We start from the raw sequence: 17801 nt of genomic DNA on the forward strand, positions 1-17801 counted from the left end.
TTGGTCAAGTGACATTCTTTTGCATCTTATTTTCAATCTGCAATTTCCTTCTACCTTTTGGTGGATTATCATGACCTTTTTCATACACAGTCTTTTAGCTGTTCTGCAGTGTTATTTTTGATAGTATTTTTAAGTTAGTTTACTAAAGACATTACAAATACACGCTTATACTTGCTTATATATTCTTACATAAAAGAAAGCTTAACTTAAAACGTGGAACTAAAAAAAAATAGCACTGTACTAAAGATGGTGTGCATCATCACTCGAAAAAAGGAAGGAAGAGCATTTATTTAATTGGGGCATCAGTGTGACCCAGCCGCTGCAACAGTCAGTAACATCAGACGTTATTGTCTTCAGCTGACACATACATCCATGTTTTAACTGTTAGGTTAAAATTTATTGCATTGCTGTGTTTCTACATTATACTTAAATCTCTATCAAAAGTTATCTTTAGATTGGCGTATTTACTGCATTTGTGACAAATGATGGTGAGGAACCGTACTGTTGAAAGAAACTACCTGGAAAAGAGAAAAGTGCTTCCCTTGCCTTCTGTACACTGCTAGAATCTTATTTACTTATTTTCTTCTAGGTTGGAGATGTTCTCTACTGTGCTGGACAGATTGCTCTAGTACCTTGTACGATGCAGCTTGTTAGCGGTGGCATATGGACTGAGACTGTAGTTTCCCTCCGTCATGTTGAGCGAGTTCTTCAAGCTATGAGGCAGGAGACGGCACTTCACCACATCATCACAGCCAGCTGCTATGTCACTAAGAGCAAGTACATTCCAATTGCTCACTCTGTGTGGCAGAAGAAATTACGAGAATGCAAAAAGGTAGCTGTGATATCCATTTTCTTCTTTGTCGATTGTCTTTTTTTCACCCCTAAGTCTTGTACTCACATCAGAATTCTCTCAGAACATTTCAGAGGGGTTCAAGTAAAGCTGATGTAATAAGGTTTGATTTAGGTGTTATGTTTTGGGTCGTAACTAGTTGTGCATGACTGAGAAAGAAAATTGCTTAACAGAAAGTTACGTTCATCACAAACTTTGTCTTAATTCCCCAAAGGAATATGTTAAAGAACTTTAAGAGTAGTCAATTCCTCCAACACAAATGTGAACAATATCTTATTTGAATTACTTCTGCCTATATATTTTTACATAATAGGAACTGGGCATTTTAATTCAACTTTTTGTGAGTTTCTCTGTTAAGATTTTTTCCCCACTCTTTCTTACAAACAATATTGTCATGACAACTGAGTTTAGCAGTTTTTACTGCTCATTATTGTTGATTATTCAGCTGAACTGCCAAGTCCAGACAGGGTGTGTCTGTCTATTGGTTGGCCATAGATGATCTCTAACAGCAAAATAGTTTGTACAGTGATTTATAACAATACTATAACCATTTATATGTGCCATTTTTCTTAAATAGCCATGGAACACCCTACAAGCATTAAAAAGGTGATGGCCACAAGTCTTGCAAATAAAACATAACTTCTGCTATATAATTTAACTTAATTATTATGGTTTCTCAAGGAAATACATGGCTTGGAAGCATAGCATATGTCAATATTACCATAGAAGAAGGGAAAATGCACTTGAAACTTTCTTTCTATTTCTGTTTACTTTCAGTCTCCGCACTAGGCACTTGTCTTCCTGAGAAAAGATACAGGCTTTAGTTAGAAGCTTACACATTCAACCTTGATTTATTAGTAAAGAACCATCTTAAATAGTGTTTACTACTCCTCCAAGACCAAGTGTATTGAATATTAATTCAATTCAGATCTTTTAATTTAATTTTTTGCTATCTGACTGTGACATGGACCATGACCATGAAACCTCTGTGCTTTCTGATTTATAATATGCATGATTTGAGGGCAGATTGGTGGCATTTCTCAGTTCTTTGAAACTTTTCCTTTTCCCAGATGGAATCTTTTAGGTCTTCTGTAGTTACCATACATACCAGCCCCTCTTTACTGAGGCACTTATTTATTATACTCACTGAGATTACTAGGCAGTACTTTCTTAGCTACATAATAAAATACTGATGAGGTTGTTTGCTTTTGGGCTGTTACTATGATTTGGCCCATGTCACTTTTGGATTGTTTTTGATTGTTCAAGTCATAGCTTAAAAATGGATTGCTGCCCACACATACTTCTAGGAAGAGTTAGCCACCTAGCAGTTTTCAGGAATGTTTAAGAAAAAACATCCTAGAGGAGCATCAAACAATCCTAGAGGATGTTCATCCATCTCATTCTGTGCTCATGAGATCATATTCATTAATGACAGTATCAGAAAGAGCAAAAAAAAAAATATTAGCAGATGAAGTAATGTGTGCCAAAACACCATCTAAAAATGCTTTGGAAAAAAATTAAAGAATCAGTGGGAATGAGATGTCATTAGCAGCCAGATGTTCCAATTTCTCCATTATTTTGTCAACAGGAGATTCAGACAGAGGAATTGAATTTTTCCTCAGGCTATGCATACTTTTTTATTAGTAAGGGTTTGTGTAAACAGCAAATCAGAGAAAAAGAAGTATCACTTCCGTTACAAGGAACCAGAGGGAACAGTTGTCCTGCCCTGAAAATAAAATTGTCCTATTCATGGATATAGAGATTTGGTATTAGAGGAGAAGCACCAGCTGGCACAGTATTAGGAAAATAGTTCCTTTACTCTCAGAATAAGGAAGACAGTGAAGTTTGAAATTTGGAAGAACATAAAATGACTGGTGAATTGTACAACAGTTGTAATTCTCTCTCACTTAGTCACAGAGCTGGTGAAAACAGGAGATACAGTTTTTACATCTCTCAAAATTTTCTTTGGAGCAGTCTGTCAGATGCTGTAAGATACAGCCTGTCTGTGTGGAAGCCACAACACAGTAGCTTTACTCTGAAGTTATCTATATTTAGGAGTCTAAGTAACATATCCCTTACTTGTTTGGTTTTGTTCATTTTTTGGTATCCCAATATGCTACAGACAGTTCTGTCAGATACCATGACATGAAATAATGGTCTCTTTTCTGCAAGCAAACTAAGTCACCCAAAGCAAAAGTATTTTGTTATTCTTGAACTGTATTTCAAGCAGTGGCCGAAGGCATGAATCAATAGCAACATACAAATTACTTAATAAGAACAAATAGTGTCTCGATTGAAATTGTTCTGCTTCTGTCATCCATGGAAAAAGGAGTTTGTTTGTGCAAACAAAACAATGCAGCTCAGAACTCATTTCACGTAACCTAGACACTATAAAACATAGAACTAATTATGTTTTAAAAATGAGGTTTAGACTCTACATTTCTGTCTGTTGAATGTTCTGTATTTAATAGCAAAATGATGGTATATTAAGGTTAAGGTATTTTATTTGACACAGTGACTAAATTGTATGCATCATAACTGCCAAAGGGTTTTTTTTAGAGCACCAAAAATTGTTAGCATTCTAGTGATGTCTGGTAAATATCCTCTACATAAATAGTACTGTTCAGCAACCTCAGTTGCATCATTCTACGTATTTGATGTCAGTAGTCTGGAAAGCACTAAAGGGATAGTTTAGAACACAAATAAATAGGACATAACGGAACAGAATATTAAGAGAAGTGTAGGAATTGTTCTCTGGATGTGTTTATAGAACAAAAAAGGTTTATTTCTAAAAGCAGGATATGAGCAGAGAGTTGATCAAAACTTTGTTTGCGATAAGGCCACAGGGTCAGGCACATTAACCTGGACTTTACAGAATTTCTTGTCATATTATTGACAGTGACAGTTGTCTTTTAGGAACTTCTTGAATTATGAAATGAAAGATGAATTGAGTATTTTTTAGAATAACCAAATTATTTCACTGATAACCAGAGGAGGGGTGGCTCTAGTGAGGGTCAAGGAGGGGAGGGGACTCTAAGAGAGGGAGAAAATAGTAACAATAAGCAGGCTGGACCACCCTGCAACTTCTGATTTGTTTCTGTCACCAAGCCTCTGGCTTCTTCCTTATCCAGCATGATTCCTTGCTTCCTGCACTGCTCCTTTCCACTGCTGTCATCCTGATTTCCTTCATTCCAAATGGCAGCTCAGGATCTGTACTCCTGCACCATTCCCTGCAGCCTCACCCCTCCAGTATAACCTAGAGCATTGCCTCCCTGAACTCCAGTTACCCACACCCATCAAGGGTTGCTTCCCCAGAGCTGGAATCCAAACCCTGTTTCTCTCTCTTCTTCCTTCATGTGGCTTTAGAGTCACAGTGTCACTGGAAAAGCTGTTCTGGGTAGCAAAGGAAACAGAAATCTGGTGGAGAGAAGAAAAGTTGTAGTAGAAAGAAAAGGTAGTGGGGAGGGAAGGAAAAGAAACCCCACCAAAGTCTCCCTTGAAAAAAAAAGAAAATCACTGGGCTAATAAAAGGTCTTTGGATCAACCTTTTGGATGTACACAAGATATTTCCGTCATTAAAACTAAAAGGGTACTGTAGGAACTGAGGTCTAGAGTGGGGGAGACAAGGTAAGCATTTAAGTTCTGTGGATGGATAAGGGTGTGTTGCTGTTAAGTGGTGCCTTGTTGAAATTAAAATATATAAAGGCAAGCAGTAGTTAAAATCAAAAGAAAAAACAAACTGCAGTCATAGAAATTAAAATCTAGTTGAGGGAAGCAGTAGTTACAATCGAAAGAAGAAAAGAGAGGTTGCAAAAATAGCATAAAGACAGGCAAACAAATAATCAATGCCCAAATCTAAGAAAAATAATTGGAATTAGCAAATACAAGTGCCATCCATCGGCAGTTTCCTCCCACCCCATTTCTAAGTTCCACTCCTGCAATTTCTTTGTGATTCCAAGGCACACTTTGTGACATTCTGACACACTTGAGGAGATACATTTATGGAGCTTCTCTAACATACCTAGTTAGAAATAGTAACAATTGTGTGGTAGAACAATTTCTGCCTAATCCAGTAGTTAGCATTTACACTTTTTTTTTTTTTTTCTTCTTTAAAGTAATGGGGGTGGGGGGAAGGAGAAAGCTTATAGCATTGTTAAAACTTTCTGGAAGAAGAACTGACAGTCTTCCAATTAAGTCTCATCTTGTGTTTTTCTTCACATCTTTTAATGACAGTGTCATGTAATATGATGATTTTATAAGCAGTTTTGCTAACTCATTCAGCAGAGTAATCAATAGAAAAAAATAAGCCAGATGGATTGTAGTCCATTTGTATTGTGTAGGACAGATGGCATTATTGATAGATGGAAACATTCCAAATAATTATTGTATAATGATATAACAGTGACTGTGCCTGCAAAATTTTATTAATTTACTTTGTGTATGCACTTTATTCAGTAGGGGTTGAGTTGTGCCATTTAGACAGGACTTCTGCTATATTTAGTTGGGAGCTGAGTCCACCCCCTACCTTCTTTTTCCCCTCCCCATGGGCTTTCCATGCAGAACCATCCCTGTAGTACTTTGTTAAGAGTATTTCAAGTGTTGGATTGTACTTCTGGCTGTACAACAGACTCTGCCAGACTGAGATGGGCAATATCATGATAACCTTTTTTTTCCCTGCTTCTGAATGGCTGCTTTTATACTTTCTTTTGTTATATTCACCAATGATGAGGGGGGGAATGGAAATGGGTCCCTGATCGGAGATGTAAAAGAACCCTCTCTCGAACCCCATCACCACCCTTGGTGCCCTTAACAAATAGATATGAGGCCCTGGACTCTGAACATCAGGCAGAGGACAGCCAAGAAGATCCACCTGGAGAGCCTCCTGGATGGACCTCATCTACAAAACGGATTACAACTGCAGCTGTAAGAAGGAAAAAAAAAAGAAGAGTGGTAGTAGTCGGCGACTCCCTTCTCAGGGGAACAGAGGGCCCTATATGTCACCCAGACCCATCCCACAGGGAGGTCTGCTGCTTTCCTGGGGCCAGGGTGAGGGACATTAATAGAAGACTTCCCAAGCTAATTCAGCCCTCAGACTATTATCCCCTGTTAGTAGTCCAAGCTGGCAGCGAGGACATTAGCAGAAGTACCAAGATAATTAAAAAATACTTTAAAGCACTGGGTCGATCAGTTCATGGGATGGGAGCACAGGTGATATTTGCCTCAGTTCCTGTGCTATCTGGGATGGATGAGGAGCTAAATAAAGAGAGGAGTAGAAAAGCCCATCTCATCAACAGGTGGCTTAAGGATTGGTGTCATCATCAAAATTTTGGGTTTTTTGACCATGGGGCAAACTCCATGGTACCTAGTCTCCTCAAATCAGATGGGCTTCATCCTTCTAGGGAGAGCAAGAGAACTATAGCCCATAAGTTGGCGAGGCTGATCAGGAGGGCTTTAAACCAGGTTTGAAGGTGGAAGGGATTGAAACTGGGCTCTCCAAAGATCAGCCTAAGGATGGAAAGCCCGAATTAAGAGTGAAATCGGCAGCCCACTTGAAGTGCATGTACACTAATGCACGCAGTATGGGCAACAAACAAGAGGAGCTGGAAGCCATCGTGCAGCAGGAAAGATATGACATAGTTGCCATCACAGAAACATGGTGGGATGACCCATATGACTGGAGTGCTGCTATGTGCGGCTACAAGCTCTTCAGAGAAGATAGGTAGGGTAGGAGAGGTGGAGGGGTGGCTTTATATGTTAGAGAGTCACTCGACTCTGTTAAACTTGAGGTCAGCAGTGCCAAGGTTGAGTGCCTGTGGACCAGAATCAGAGGGAAGTTCAACAAGGCTGACATCCTTGTGGGTGTCTGTTATAGACCGCCCAACCAGGACGATGAAGGAGATGAATTATTCTACAAGTAGCTGGCAGAAGTCTCAAAATCGACGGCCCTTGTTCTTGTGGGTGACTTTAACCTGCCGGATATCTACTGGGAGCTCAATACTGCACAGAAGAGGCAGTCTAGGAAGCTCCAAGAGTGTATAGAGGACAATTTCCTTCATCAGCTGGTAAATGAGCCTACCAAGGGTAAGGCCCGGCTAGACCTACTGTTTACAAACAGAGAAGGGCTGGTGGGAGATGTAGTGGTTGGAGGCCACCTGGGGCATAGCGACCAGGAAATAATAGAATTTTCAATACTCAGAGATGCAGGGAGAACCATTAACAAAACCTCAATGCTGGACTTCCAGAGGGCAGATTTTTGCCTATTCAGAAGTCTAGTTCAGAGCATACCCTGGGAAACAATGCTTAAAAACAAGGGGGCCCAGGAGGGTCGGACATGCTTCAAGCAGGAGGTTTTGAGTGCACAGGAACAGGCCATACCAGTGTGCCGAAAGGCTAGCCGGCGGGGAAGACAACCGGCTTGGCTAAACAGGGAGATTCTGAAGGAAATCACAGATAAAAAGAGACTTTACCGACTGTGGAAAAAAGGGCTGGCTACTTATGAAGAATTTATGGAAATAGCTAGATCATGCAGAAAAAAAATCAGGGAAACAAAAGTGCAATTTGAAGTTAATTTGGTGAATTCTGTCAGGGATAATAAAAAGTCCTTCTTCAAATATGTTAATAACAAAAGTAGGGGCAAGGAAGACCTCCATTCTCTGTTGGACTTTGAGGGAAAGATAGTTAACAAAGATGAGGAGAAAGCTGAGGTACTTAATACCTACTTTGCCTCAGTTTTTACCAGTAAGACAGGTGGCCCTCAGGACAACTCATCTCTGGACAGAGATAGGAAGCCAAATAGACCTCTTGTATTCCAGGAGGAAATAGTTGGTGATTTACTGAGCCATCTGGATCCTCACAAGTCTATGGGACCAGATGGGATCCATCCTAGGGTGATGAGGGAGCTAGCAGAAGAACTTGCCAAGCCGCTCTCCATCATCTTCCAACAGTCCTGGCTCACTGGGGAGGTCCCATATAATTGGAAATTGGCGAATGTTACCCCAGTCCACAAAAAGGGCTGCAAAGCTGACCCTGGCAACTACAGGCCTGTCAGCCTGACCTCGGTGCCTGGCAGGGTTATGGAGCAGATCATCCTGAATGCAATCACACAGTACCTTCAGGATGGACAAGGGATCAGATCCAGCCAGCATGGGTTTAGGAGGGGCAGATCCTGTCTGACCAACCTGATCTCCTTTTGTGATCAGGTGACCCACCTGGTGGATGAGGGGAAAGCCGTGGATGTGGTCTATCTGGACTTCAGCAAGGCCTTTGACACTGTCTCCCATAATATACTCCTGCAAAAGCTGGTAGCCCATGGCTTGGACAAGTGCACTCTCTGCTGGGTTAAGAACTGGCTGGAGGGCTGGGCCCAGAGAGTGCTGGTGAATGGGGCTGCATCTAGCTGGCGGCCAGTCACTAGTGGTGTTCCCCAGGGGTCAGTGTTGGGTCCAGTCCTGTTTAACATCTTTACTGATGATTTAGATGAGGGGATTGAGACCATCATCAGCAAATTTGCTGATGACACCAAGTTGGAAGGGAGTGTCGACCTGCTGGAAGGCAGGAGGGCTCTGCAGAGGGATCTGGATAGACTGGAAAAATGGGCTGATTCCAATGGGATGAAGTTCAATAAGGCAAACTGCCGGGTGCTGCACTTTGGCCACAACAACCCCCTGCAGCGCTGCAGGCTGGGTGCAGAGTGGCTGGAGAGCAGGGGACCTGGGGGTACTAATTGACAGGAAGCTCAATATGAGCCAACAGTGTGCCCAGGTGGCCAAGAAGGCCAATGGTATCCTGTCCTGTATCAAAAATAGCGTGGTCAGCAGGACAAGGGAAATGATCCTTCCCCTGTACTCTGCATTGGTGAGGCCACACCTGGAGTATTGTGTTCAGTTCTGGGCCCCTCAGTTCAGGAAAGATATTGAAGTGCTGGAGCGGGTCCAGAGAAGAGCAACACGACTGCTGAAGGGACTTGAGCACAAGACCTATGGGGAGAGGCTGAGGGAGCTGGGGTTGTTTAGTCTGGAGAAGAGGAGGCTTAGAGGTGACCTCATCACTCTCTATAACTACCTGAAGGGAAGTTATAGCCAGGTGGGGCTTGGTCTCTTCTCCCAGGCAGTTAGCAACAGGACAAGAGATCATGGGCTTAAACTCTGCCAGGGGAAATTTAGGCTGGATATTGGAAAGAAATTCTTTATGGAGAGAGTGGTCAGGTATTGGAATGGCCTGCCCAGGGAGGTGGTGGACTCACCATCCCTGGAGGTTTTTAAACTGAGATTGGACATGGCACTTAGTGCCATGATCTAGTAAACGGACTAGAGTTGGACCAAGGGTTGGACTTGATGATTTCTGAGGTCTTTTCCAACCCAGTCGATTCTGTGATTCTGTGATGTAATTTTGTTACCTTCACCGATTTGAGTGGCAGTATTGATCTGCTGCAGGGTAGGAAGGCCGTACAGAGGGTTCTGGACTGGCTGGATCGTTGCGCTGAGGCCAATTGTACGAGGTTCAACAAGGCCAAGTACCGGGTCCTGCACTTGGGACACAACCACCCCAGGCAGCGCTACAGGCTCAGGGAAGAGTGGCTGGAAAGCTGCCTGGCAGAGAGGGATCTGGGGGTGTTGATTGACAGTTGTCTGAATATAAGTCAGCAGTGTGCCCAGGTGGCCAAAAAGACCAACAGCATCCTGGCTTGTATCAGGGATAGTGTGGCCAGCAGGACTAGAGAAGTGATTGTGCCACTGTATTTAGCACTGGTGAGGACCCCCACCTTGAATCCTGTGTTCAGTTTTGGGTCCCTCATCATAAGAAAGACATTGAAATACTAGAGAGAGATCAGAGGAGGGCAGTGAACCTGGTGAGGGGTCTGGAGCACAAGTCTGATGGAAGCGGCTGAGGGAACTGGGGCTGTTTAGCCTGGAGAAAAGGAAGCTGCAGGGAGACCTTATCACTGTCTGAAACTACCTGAAAGGAGGTTGTAGCATGGAGGGTGTTGGTCTCATCTCCCAAGTAGCAAGTGGTAGGACAAGGGAAAATGGCCTCAAATTGTGCCAGGGTGGGTTTAGAGTAGAAATTAGGAAAAAATTTCTTCACAGAAAGGGTTGTCAGACATTAGAACAGGCTGCGCAGGGAAGTGGTGGAGTCACCATCCCTGGAAGTGTTTAAAAGGCATTTAGATGAGGTTCTTAGGGACATGATTTAGTGCTAGAGTTAGGTTACGGTTGAACTCGATGATGCTGAGGGTCTCTTCCAACCAAAATGATTCTAAAACTCTATGATTCTATGATAAAGACAAAACATGCTCTGCTGTCTCAGAATTTCAGACATTCCAGCTTGTTTGACTGCTGTATTTTATTCTTTAAGTCTTGCTAATCCCCAGCAAGATTTAGTACAGCTAGGCCAGTAGAATGTATCAATTTTGACAAGTTATGCAATAGATACTGTTTTGGGCTGTTGCTATTCAAATGTATATTCCATGACAACATACTATTAATTCATTTATTTCTGTTAGTTAGGAGCACATAAACTTACAGAGAAACTTGAAGGCCATTTGCTGCTTTTGAAATAGAGTTCTTGATAAACATGGCTGAACAGTAAAACAAGTTTCAGTCCTTATTTTGTTTTGATGGCATGCACAAAGCTATGAGGCAGATTTTCCAGAACTATCTGAAATGTTATATCTGATTTCTTTGTTATAAAAATAAAAATGCGTAAGGAAATATTTTAGTACATTTCATACACCATGTTTTGTTACCAACACAAAGTTTAGGATTTCCTGTATTTGTAAGTGAACCCAAAATATTGGTGAAGGGAGATTTTGAAAAACTGGATGAAACCGTGAAAGCAATGTATTTTGTTAAGAATGGAAGAGAGTGTTGCATAGAAAGATAATTTAATGTAATTGGAAAATGTATTAATAGTTCTAAGACTATTAGCTTAGATCTTTTGCATCAGCAATTCATTTTATACATCCGATTTTTTTCTTTTGATGATAATATTATGCATCAGTTCCACTCTGAGTTATTTTATTAGGCAGCTCCTACTCCATTTTCCATCCTTAGTAACAAAAAATCTACCTGGTGAAATGCTTCCTATGGCATGAAAAAATACATGTCTTTTGGCTTTTATAACACAGTTTGCATCTGAACATTAGTTGTCTAGTCCTCTCCCTCCAGTAAATTCCTGAGCAAACATATCACAAACTTTAAAGGTTCTCCAGCCCACCTTCTTCTGACAGAAGCTTTATTTTTTTATGGTAAGCATTCAGGATGAGTGGCTGTGATCCCATGGTTGTTTCAAATCCAATGAAGAGTGCTACAGTTGACTTTTTTCTGTCAGGAATGCCACTCAGGTTGTTGACAATGTGTGTCTTAATACCATGTGATGTAGAAGTGATGGAAAAAACAGGATTTGCAATGTTTTACCTGATGTATATTGTGAATGTGTTGCTTGCCTATTTCAGCACTTGGGTAACTTGATGTCAGCTTTCAGTATCTAAACTTAAACTTTTTGGGCCAGACTAGCAAACTGTTTAGATGTCGAAAGATGTAAATGAGCCTGAACTAGGATTTTTCAGAATATCTAAGAGCAGTCCTCTTGAGGCCTATCGTAGGGAGCTCCTGCATCACACCTGCTTTGACGCTTCTCTAAATATCAGTGATAGTACCCTGTGTCTTTCCACTTTGTCTACTGAATAATGCAGAGGTCCCGAGTTATGAACAAGTAAATGCCTGATCCAGAAGCTGTCTAGCTACATGCAGTGGTTTTCTGGAGTAATTATGATGTTTTCAAGGCAGTTATTTAGAATGGCACCATGAGTCTGTAGCACAGCAGTGTGTTACATTGTTCAGACATGCCTGTAGCATTTGAAGGATACAAACTGTCATGAATTTGAGTTCCTGCATTCTCTGACACTTTATCTTAAGTGGAACAGAAGTAGCATATATTCAGACAGCGGAAGTTGAAGGCTTTTCTTGCTGTAAAGGATTGGACAGAGATTTTAGATCCATAAAACTTAAATGTAATATAAAAAAATGAAACCTGTGAGAGGGTGTGTACTTTTTGTTTGTTCAGGTGCACTGATTTTGTCTGTTTTACGATATGCATTAGTTAATATCTATGTTTAATATGACTGTTAGATTTCCAGATAGTATTGTAAATTCTGTGCCCTATAGACAATAGTATGGGAAATGCTAATTTAATTGGTCTCCTTCTTTTAGCCATTTCTTAAACAGAATATTTAAAATGTGAGGAGTAGAAGTGAATGAATATTGTAAAGGTATAAATGATAGACTAGAACCCTGCTACATTTACATTGCAGTAAAATCTTGCATTGGTTAATTAATATAATTGGTAATCTTACCAGAAGAAAACTAAATATTTTTGAAAAACATTGCCACAATGCAGTACCTATGCCTATCAGAAATTCAGTAGGAAGAAAATACATGTTTCTATTTCCCTTTTTTGTCTCCTCAGGTTTATAACATTTATTTTGCTGCTACATGCTATTTTGAATGTTCCACAGTTTGATATATTAAACCAGGCTTCTTTTATGGTCCGTGTTAAGAACACGCAGTGCATTCAAATAGCACAGTGGCAGCAGGTCTTTCATCTCGTGCCTGGTGTATTTCATTTCCCCTGTGTTCAGATTAAACAAAGCTTTTGTATTCATTTGAAGCAACTGCAATGAGAATATTTAACACAGGTCAAGTGCAGATAGTCGAACTCTAGAGGTCCTTGAATGTATTCTGCCTTTTGACACTGGGCCACAATGAGATGTGAAAGGGTTCCCACTTTCCTTTTTTTTTAAAAGAAGATTGTGATATTCTATTTGTAACACTAATGGAGCATTAATGAATTTTAAAAATAAATACAGTCAACAAAAAGAACAATGAAGCAGCCTACATGATTTTAACTAAAGCCATTATGAGAAATTGAGTGTACATGTATGCATAAAAAAATGTATGATGTATAATGTTCTAAACAATATACATGAATTTAACTTGTAGAACGTAAACATAAAATATGAACAGTAGAAAATAAGAAAGGAGACAGTTTCTTGTGTGAATGTTTGTGTAGACAGATATAGATAAAATCAAATCCTCAGCTGGTCTAAGTCAGCATAGCTCTCTGATTTCCATGAACTGATTTGCACTAGCTTATTTGCCATTTACAGGTAATATATACATGCATTTGAACATTATTTTTCAGTTAGACAGAGTGAAGAAATACATGTCAGGTTATTCAGGGTGGTAAACAACCTAGTTCATCCAGACTGACTCATGTTCCCCTGCAGCAGTTCCCTTATGAGAGTTTTTTGAGTGATTTTTCATCTCTTTTACTGAAAATATTAATTCTGTTTTGATTCTGTCACTTTTGTGCTAAGCAAGAAAGCATATACACATCCACTGTTTGCTTAGGCCAGAACCTCTGGTCAAAAGTCTTGTGTGTGATGACTGTGAAAGCCATTTAACAGGATTTCAGCCCTGAGGTTGGTACCTGTTGTCAGTCCCTCTTTATAGAGGGGAAAATGCCATTTTGGTTGAAAAGTGATCAAGGTCCTACTTTGCTCAGGAAACTTCCCTATTAAACTGTAGTCCTAGTTATGTGTAGGGCACTTTAGATCCCCGTGATGAAAGCACGAATTTCAGGAAAATCATCAACTTCATGGATGAAAAATAAAAATGTGTCCAGCTCATATAGTACAGGTGTACAGTTCTCATCAATTATTTAGTTGTAACACAATTAACACAGCTGGTAACACTTGAAATCTAACATTGATTTTCTTTTGGACATTATTCAGTGTTAATATTATGCAGATCTTTATGTGTCTCACTTATAAGCATCTTTGTGGAAACAACGTGGCCACCTCCTGTAGTTGACAAAATAGTTGCTTCTGCATATATCTCAACAAAGAAGCAAGTGAGTCTCAAAGAGGAAAATGTAACTGTTACCTGATGAAAACACTAATTATCAATAAATTCTTATTAAGTCAGAAGTTTTTTTGTAATTTTTCAGATGAATGTTTGTGTAGAGTTGTAGATACCTGTTCAGTGACGCATAGTCTCATAGGCTCTCAGTGCATGGTCTCTAAAGTTACATGGGGGAGATGTCTAGGTATACAAATTTTTCTCTTTCCCTCCCTCCTCATATATATAAGTACACATTGCATACATATCCATGAATATATATTTGTATCTTTTTCTTAGTATAACAACTTTTAACAAGCATATATATTAATACATGTCTCTTAAAGGCCATTTATTGAAAAATGTCCATTCTAATCTTCTGAGCATGGACTCACCTGCCTTTAGGAACATGAGTTAAGACCCCATTATATATTTCAATAGTAACCTGAGAGACATCTCTTCATCTCTAAGACAGCAAGCTTGCTTTCCATGTGTCTCATTCCAATGGCTGCTGAGTACAGTTACGCATTTAACTCAGGCTTGACTTATAATTTTTAGGTTATTAATTATGAACTTCCTCTTGTGAGTGGACATACTGGTACTGACTGGGTTAGAGTTATTTTTCTTCATAGCAGCCCCTGTAGTGTGGTGTTTTGGATTTGTGTTGATAGCAGACCAGTGCCTGTACAGCCTCCAGACTTTCATCTTTTTTCAACTTTGCCCACACCCAGCAAGAAGGCTGGGTTTGGGAAGAAGCTGGGAGGGGGTACAGCTGAGACAGCTGACCCAAATAGACCAAAGAGTATTATATACTATATAAATTGCTTGACAATAAAAACTGGAGCAGGGGTAAGTCTGTTCTAAAGTAGCCATCGCTCAGAGACTGGCTGGGCATCAGTCTGCTGGTGGGAGGTGATGAGTGATTGTCTTGGTTGTTTTCTCTTTCCTTCTTTTATTAAACTGTCTTTATCTCCACCCATGATTTTTTTCTCTCTTTTTCCCTGCTGAGTTCTCCCCGATCGTGCCGCAGGGGGTGTGAGTGAATGACTCAGCGGGGGGAGGTTTACCTGCCAGCCGTGGACAATCCAGCACAGCAGGCTGTGAGAAATTGCCTGAATTGCATCACCTGAGCTTGATTCCTGTAACATTGAACTGAGGGAAAACTTGTCCTGCAAAATCCAAGTTCTAAACTGTATGGAGGACATTATAGACTTGGCTTAAAATGGCTGGGCTTAAAATAAAGGGCATGTACAGTCCTAATAGTCCTGTTATATTTCATTTAACTGATCTTGATTTGCAGTTATACCATTTGAAAAAATGAAAGTATCCGATACACTGCTGGAAATATTTGCCCCAAAATTACTCATATACATAAGATGAAGGAATGTCAATGTTTGTATTTTCCACTAAAAATCTTTGTTTACTAAAAAAAAGCCACATTCAAGATCATATTACTAATGAAGGTGGGTATCTCAATGAGGGAGAGCCTGGCAATTCATAGAAGTTTAATATTGCCATCAGAATTTTTAACTTGTTTTTCTTCTGCCTCCAACAGCATCACAATTTTTTTTACATTGCATACTGCAAAGTTTAAGTACAGGTTTAACAACAGTAGCTAATGATGCTGTACATGCACAGGAAAACAAGTGATCGTAGTTTGAACACATGAGATAAAAGATGACATTTCATTTGGAAATGAGTTCAAGAGCTCAAGGTCAAAGTTCAGAAGGAAAGCAGACTTTCAAAGAAAACATCTTAGCAATCAGTATCTGATGTTTAAATTCTAAATCATAAAATCACTTATCCTTAATGCCCACAAAGTAGATTTTGACCATTAACTTTTCTCGTTTTCTGTCTCATTTTGTACACATTCTCAAATGATTTTCAAGTGGAATCTTTCCATCTTGAACATCCTTAATTCAGTACTACTCCCTTTCTTAACTTCTTATTTTTGACGCTACATATGAATAATAAAACCCTCAGAGTGACAGTCTGTGATCATGTTTCATGTGGCAGACTTCATTTGCTTTCAGTTTATATTGCTATCAATTTATGACTTTGTTCCTTAAATAGTTATCTCTTTTCCACACTGTAACTGATATATTGAATGATGTATGTTTGAGAGATAGTTCAAGGAATCTTAACTTCAGTCATTAACTGGCTATCTCTTGGCTCAGGAACCTTTAGATTGTTGAAAGAAAGTTAATATTTTTAAAGCAAATAAACCAGCTTTTCAATATGTAATTATTTTCTTATCATTTTACATTTTCATGCCCTTCTGAGCATCTAGCATGCAGTGCTTGAATTTACATTTAGCTCTGCAGGAACTGCTTTAAATACTATTATTATGAAGGAAGAAATCAAAAATCAAAGTGAATTTTTAGTACAATAGTGAGGTATAGGAAGGTGCAATTGCAGTAACAGCAGCCTACATTATTATATAGAACTAACTCACAGCTTGACAGAAAGTCCCTGCTGGGGAGGAAATGTAGGGGAACTGGCAGAATTTTGCTACATCTGCTCCCTACTGCTAATAAGCTTTAACCTGTTCCATTTTTATTATGCTTACTGTTTAGATATTTTGCTTCCAAAATTGTATCTGTAACTATGAGAACACATAAAAGGGAGCACGACAGGTAGGGCTGTTTAAAAATTTAAAACTATCAGCAAGGGATATTAAAGGCCATAATGAGTAAGATGGTTTCCTTCTCAGTGTGGGATTTTAGAGTTCAGGCACTGCAGCACTGGTAGAAAGACTGACTGTCAGTAGTGAGTAAAACAGATTTCATAGCTTGCGTAGCTTGTACAGCCAGAAGGCACCATGAGATCGTTTAGTCTGACCTGTATATCACAGACCATTACGTTTCACCCAGAAATTACTATTTTGAAACCTGTGAGTATACTTAGACTAAAATATATCAGACCATAAGAGTTTAAAATACTTTATGCCACAGGAGGAGGACCAGGAGGCTGAGCTTCCCATGCAGTAGGAGGAGTGTTTTTCAGGTCAGTAAGTGCACGGGATGGCATGACTACTTGTGCAGAATAAGCCAAAAAACCAAAGGCCTGTATGCACTTAAAAAGATTGAAAATACCTTTCTGATCCCTTTGACTTCAGAACAAAAAGAGAGGTATTCATATTGTATCAGAGCGCTTGCTTACTGAAACGTTCTGCTCAAGCCATAAACAGTTCCTTCAGGGAAAAAATAAATAATAAATAAATAGAACACAAACCAACCAGAATTAACAAAAGTTAGATTTAATCTGTCTCATTATTTATCAGTGGGAGCAATTAAGGGCCCAGTAAGAGGGAAAATCTTCTCCTTTCAGCAGTCATATCCATTTTTTAAAGCTAAAATTAATTGTCTAGTTCTGAATTTCAGGCATTATGCCCTTTTGACAGCCATGCTAGCAGTCCTGTGATTCTCAAATTCTCAGTCCAGACACAGTCATTGCAGTCCTTTCAATGCGATTTCCTCTGAATAATCAGTGCTATGGTTGATGTTTATAACCATTTAAAAATGTGGGGAAAATGGTATTCTGCATTTTCCCTTTGATATTATCACATCCTTCCCAGAACTGATTATCCAACATTTAAAAACCTTTCTTTTGCTCTGATGGTGGCATAACTGTCACATAAAATTACAAAAGGTATTTTGAAGAGATATTGAAATGTATAAAATTCTGTGGGTAGTTGAAAACTCTTAAGTCCATGGGGCTATTGAGACTATGCTTTTAGATAATGGAATAGAACAAGATTGTGATCCTTACCTGCTAAATCAAGCAGTAATAGAAGTCTCAGTCTTAAAAAAGGAGAATCTTCTCCATTACTGTGCGTGCAGAAGTCTGTGTCTTTCAGCAGGCCAGTTTGCATTTTCTATCTTTTCTTTTTTTTTTTTTTCCAATTTATTCTAACAAGTAATTATTTGAGCTTACTTTTCAAGAAAACTTCCAGGTTACCAAGTCCAGAAAGCAGAGGTGTTAGCCTAGTTCTTAGAGATTTTGTATACAGCCTTCAGGCTTTTGGTTGTTTGTTTGTTCTAGAGACTCCT

At 39.5% G+C, this 17801-nt stretch overlaps 1 protein-coding gene across 16 annotated transcripts in view; it reads left to right on the top strand.

Moving 5' to 3' along the window:
- DPH6 (diphthamine biosynthesis 6) overlaps positions 1–17801 on the top strand; it is a 205680-nt gene that overhangs the window by 137969 nt on the left and 49910 nt on the right. For 14 of the 16 annotated variants that reach the window (XR_011739369.1, XM_071809354.1, XM_071809355.1 and 11 more), the window contains one exon: positions 590–832. The exons of the other annotated variants lie outside the window; for them this stretch is intronic. Coding sequence is in view for 13 of the 14 variants with exons in the window: in XM_071809354.1 (XP_071665455.1) it covers positions 590–832 (243 nt within the window). In the remaining variant the exon portion in view is untranslated. The remainder of the gene's footprint in view (positions 1–589; positions 833–17801) is intronic. 16 annotated transcript variants of the gene reach the window in all.

The sequence above is a fragment of the Patagioenas fasciata genome, chromosome 5 (genome assembly GCF_037038585.1).
Source record: "Patagioenas fasciata isolate bPatFas1 chromosome 5, bPatFas1.hap1, whole genome shotgun sequence".
In the NCBI taxonomy this organism is placed as follows: domain Eukaryota; kingdom Metazoa; phylum Chordata; class Aves; order Columbiformes; family Columbidae; genus Patagioenas; species Patagioenas fasciata.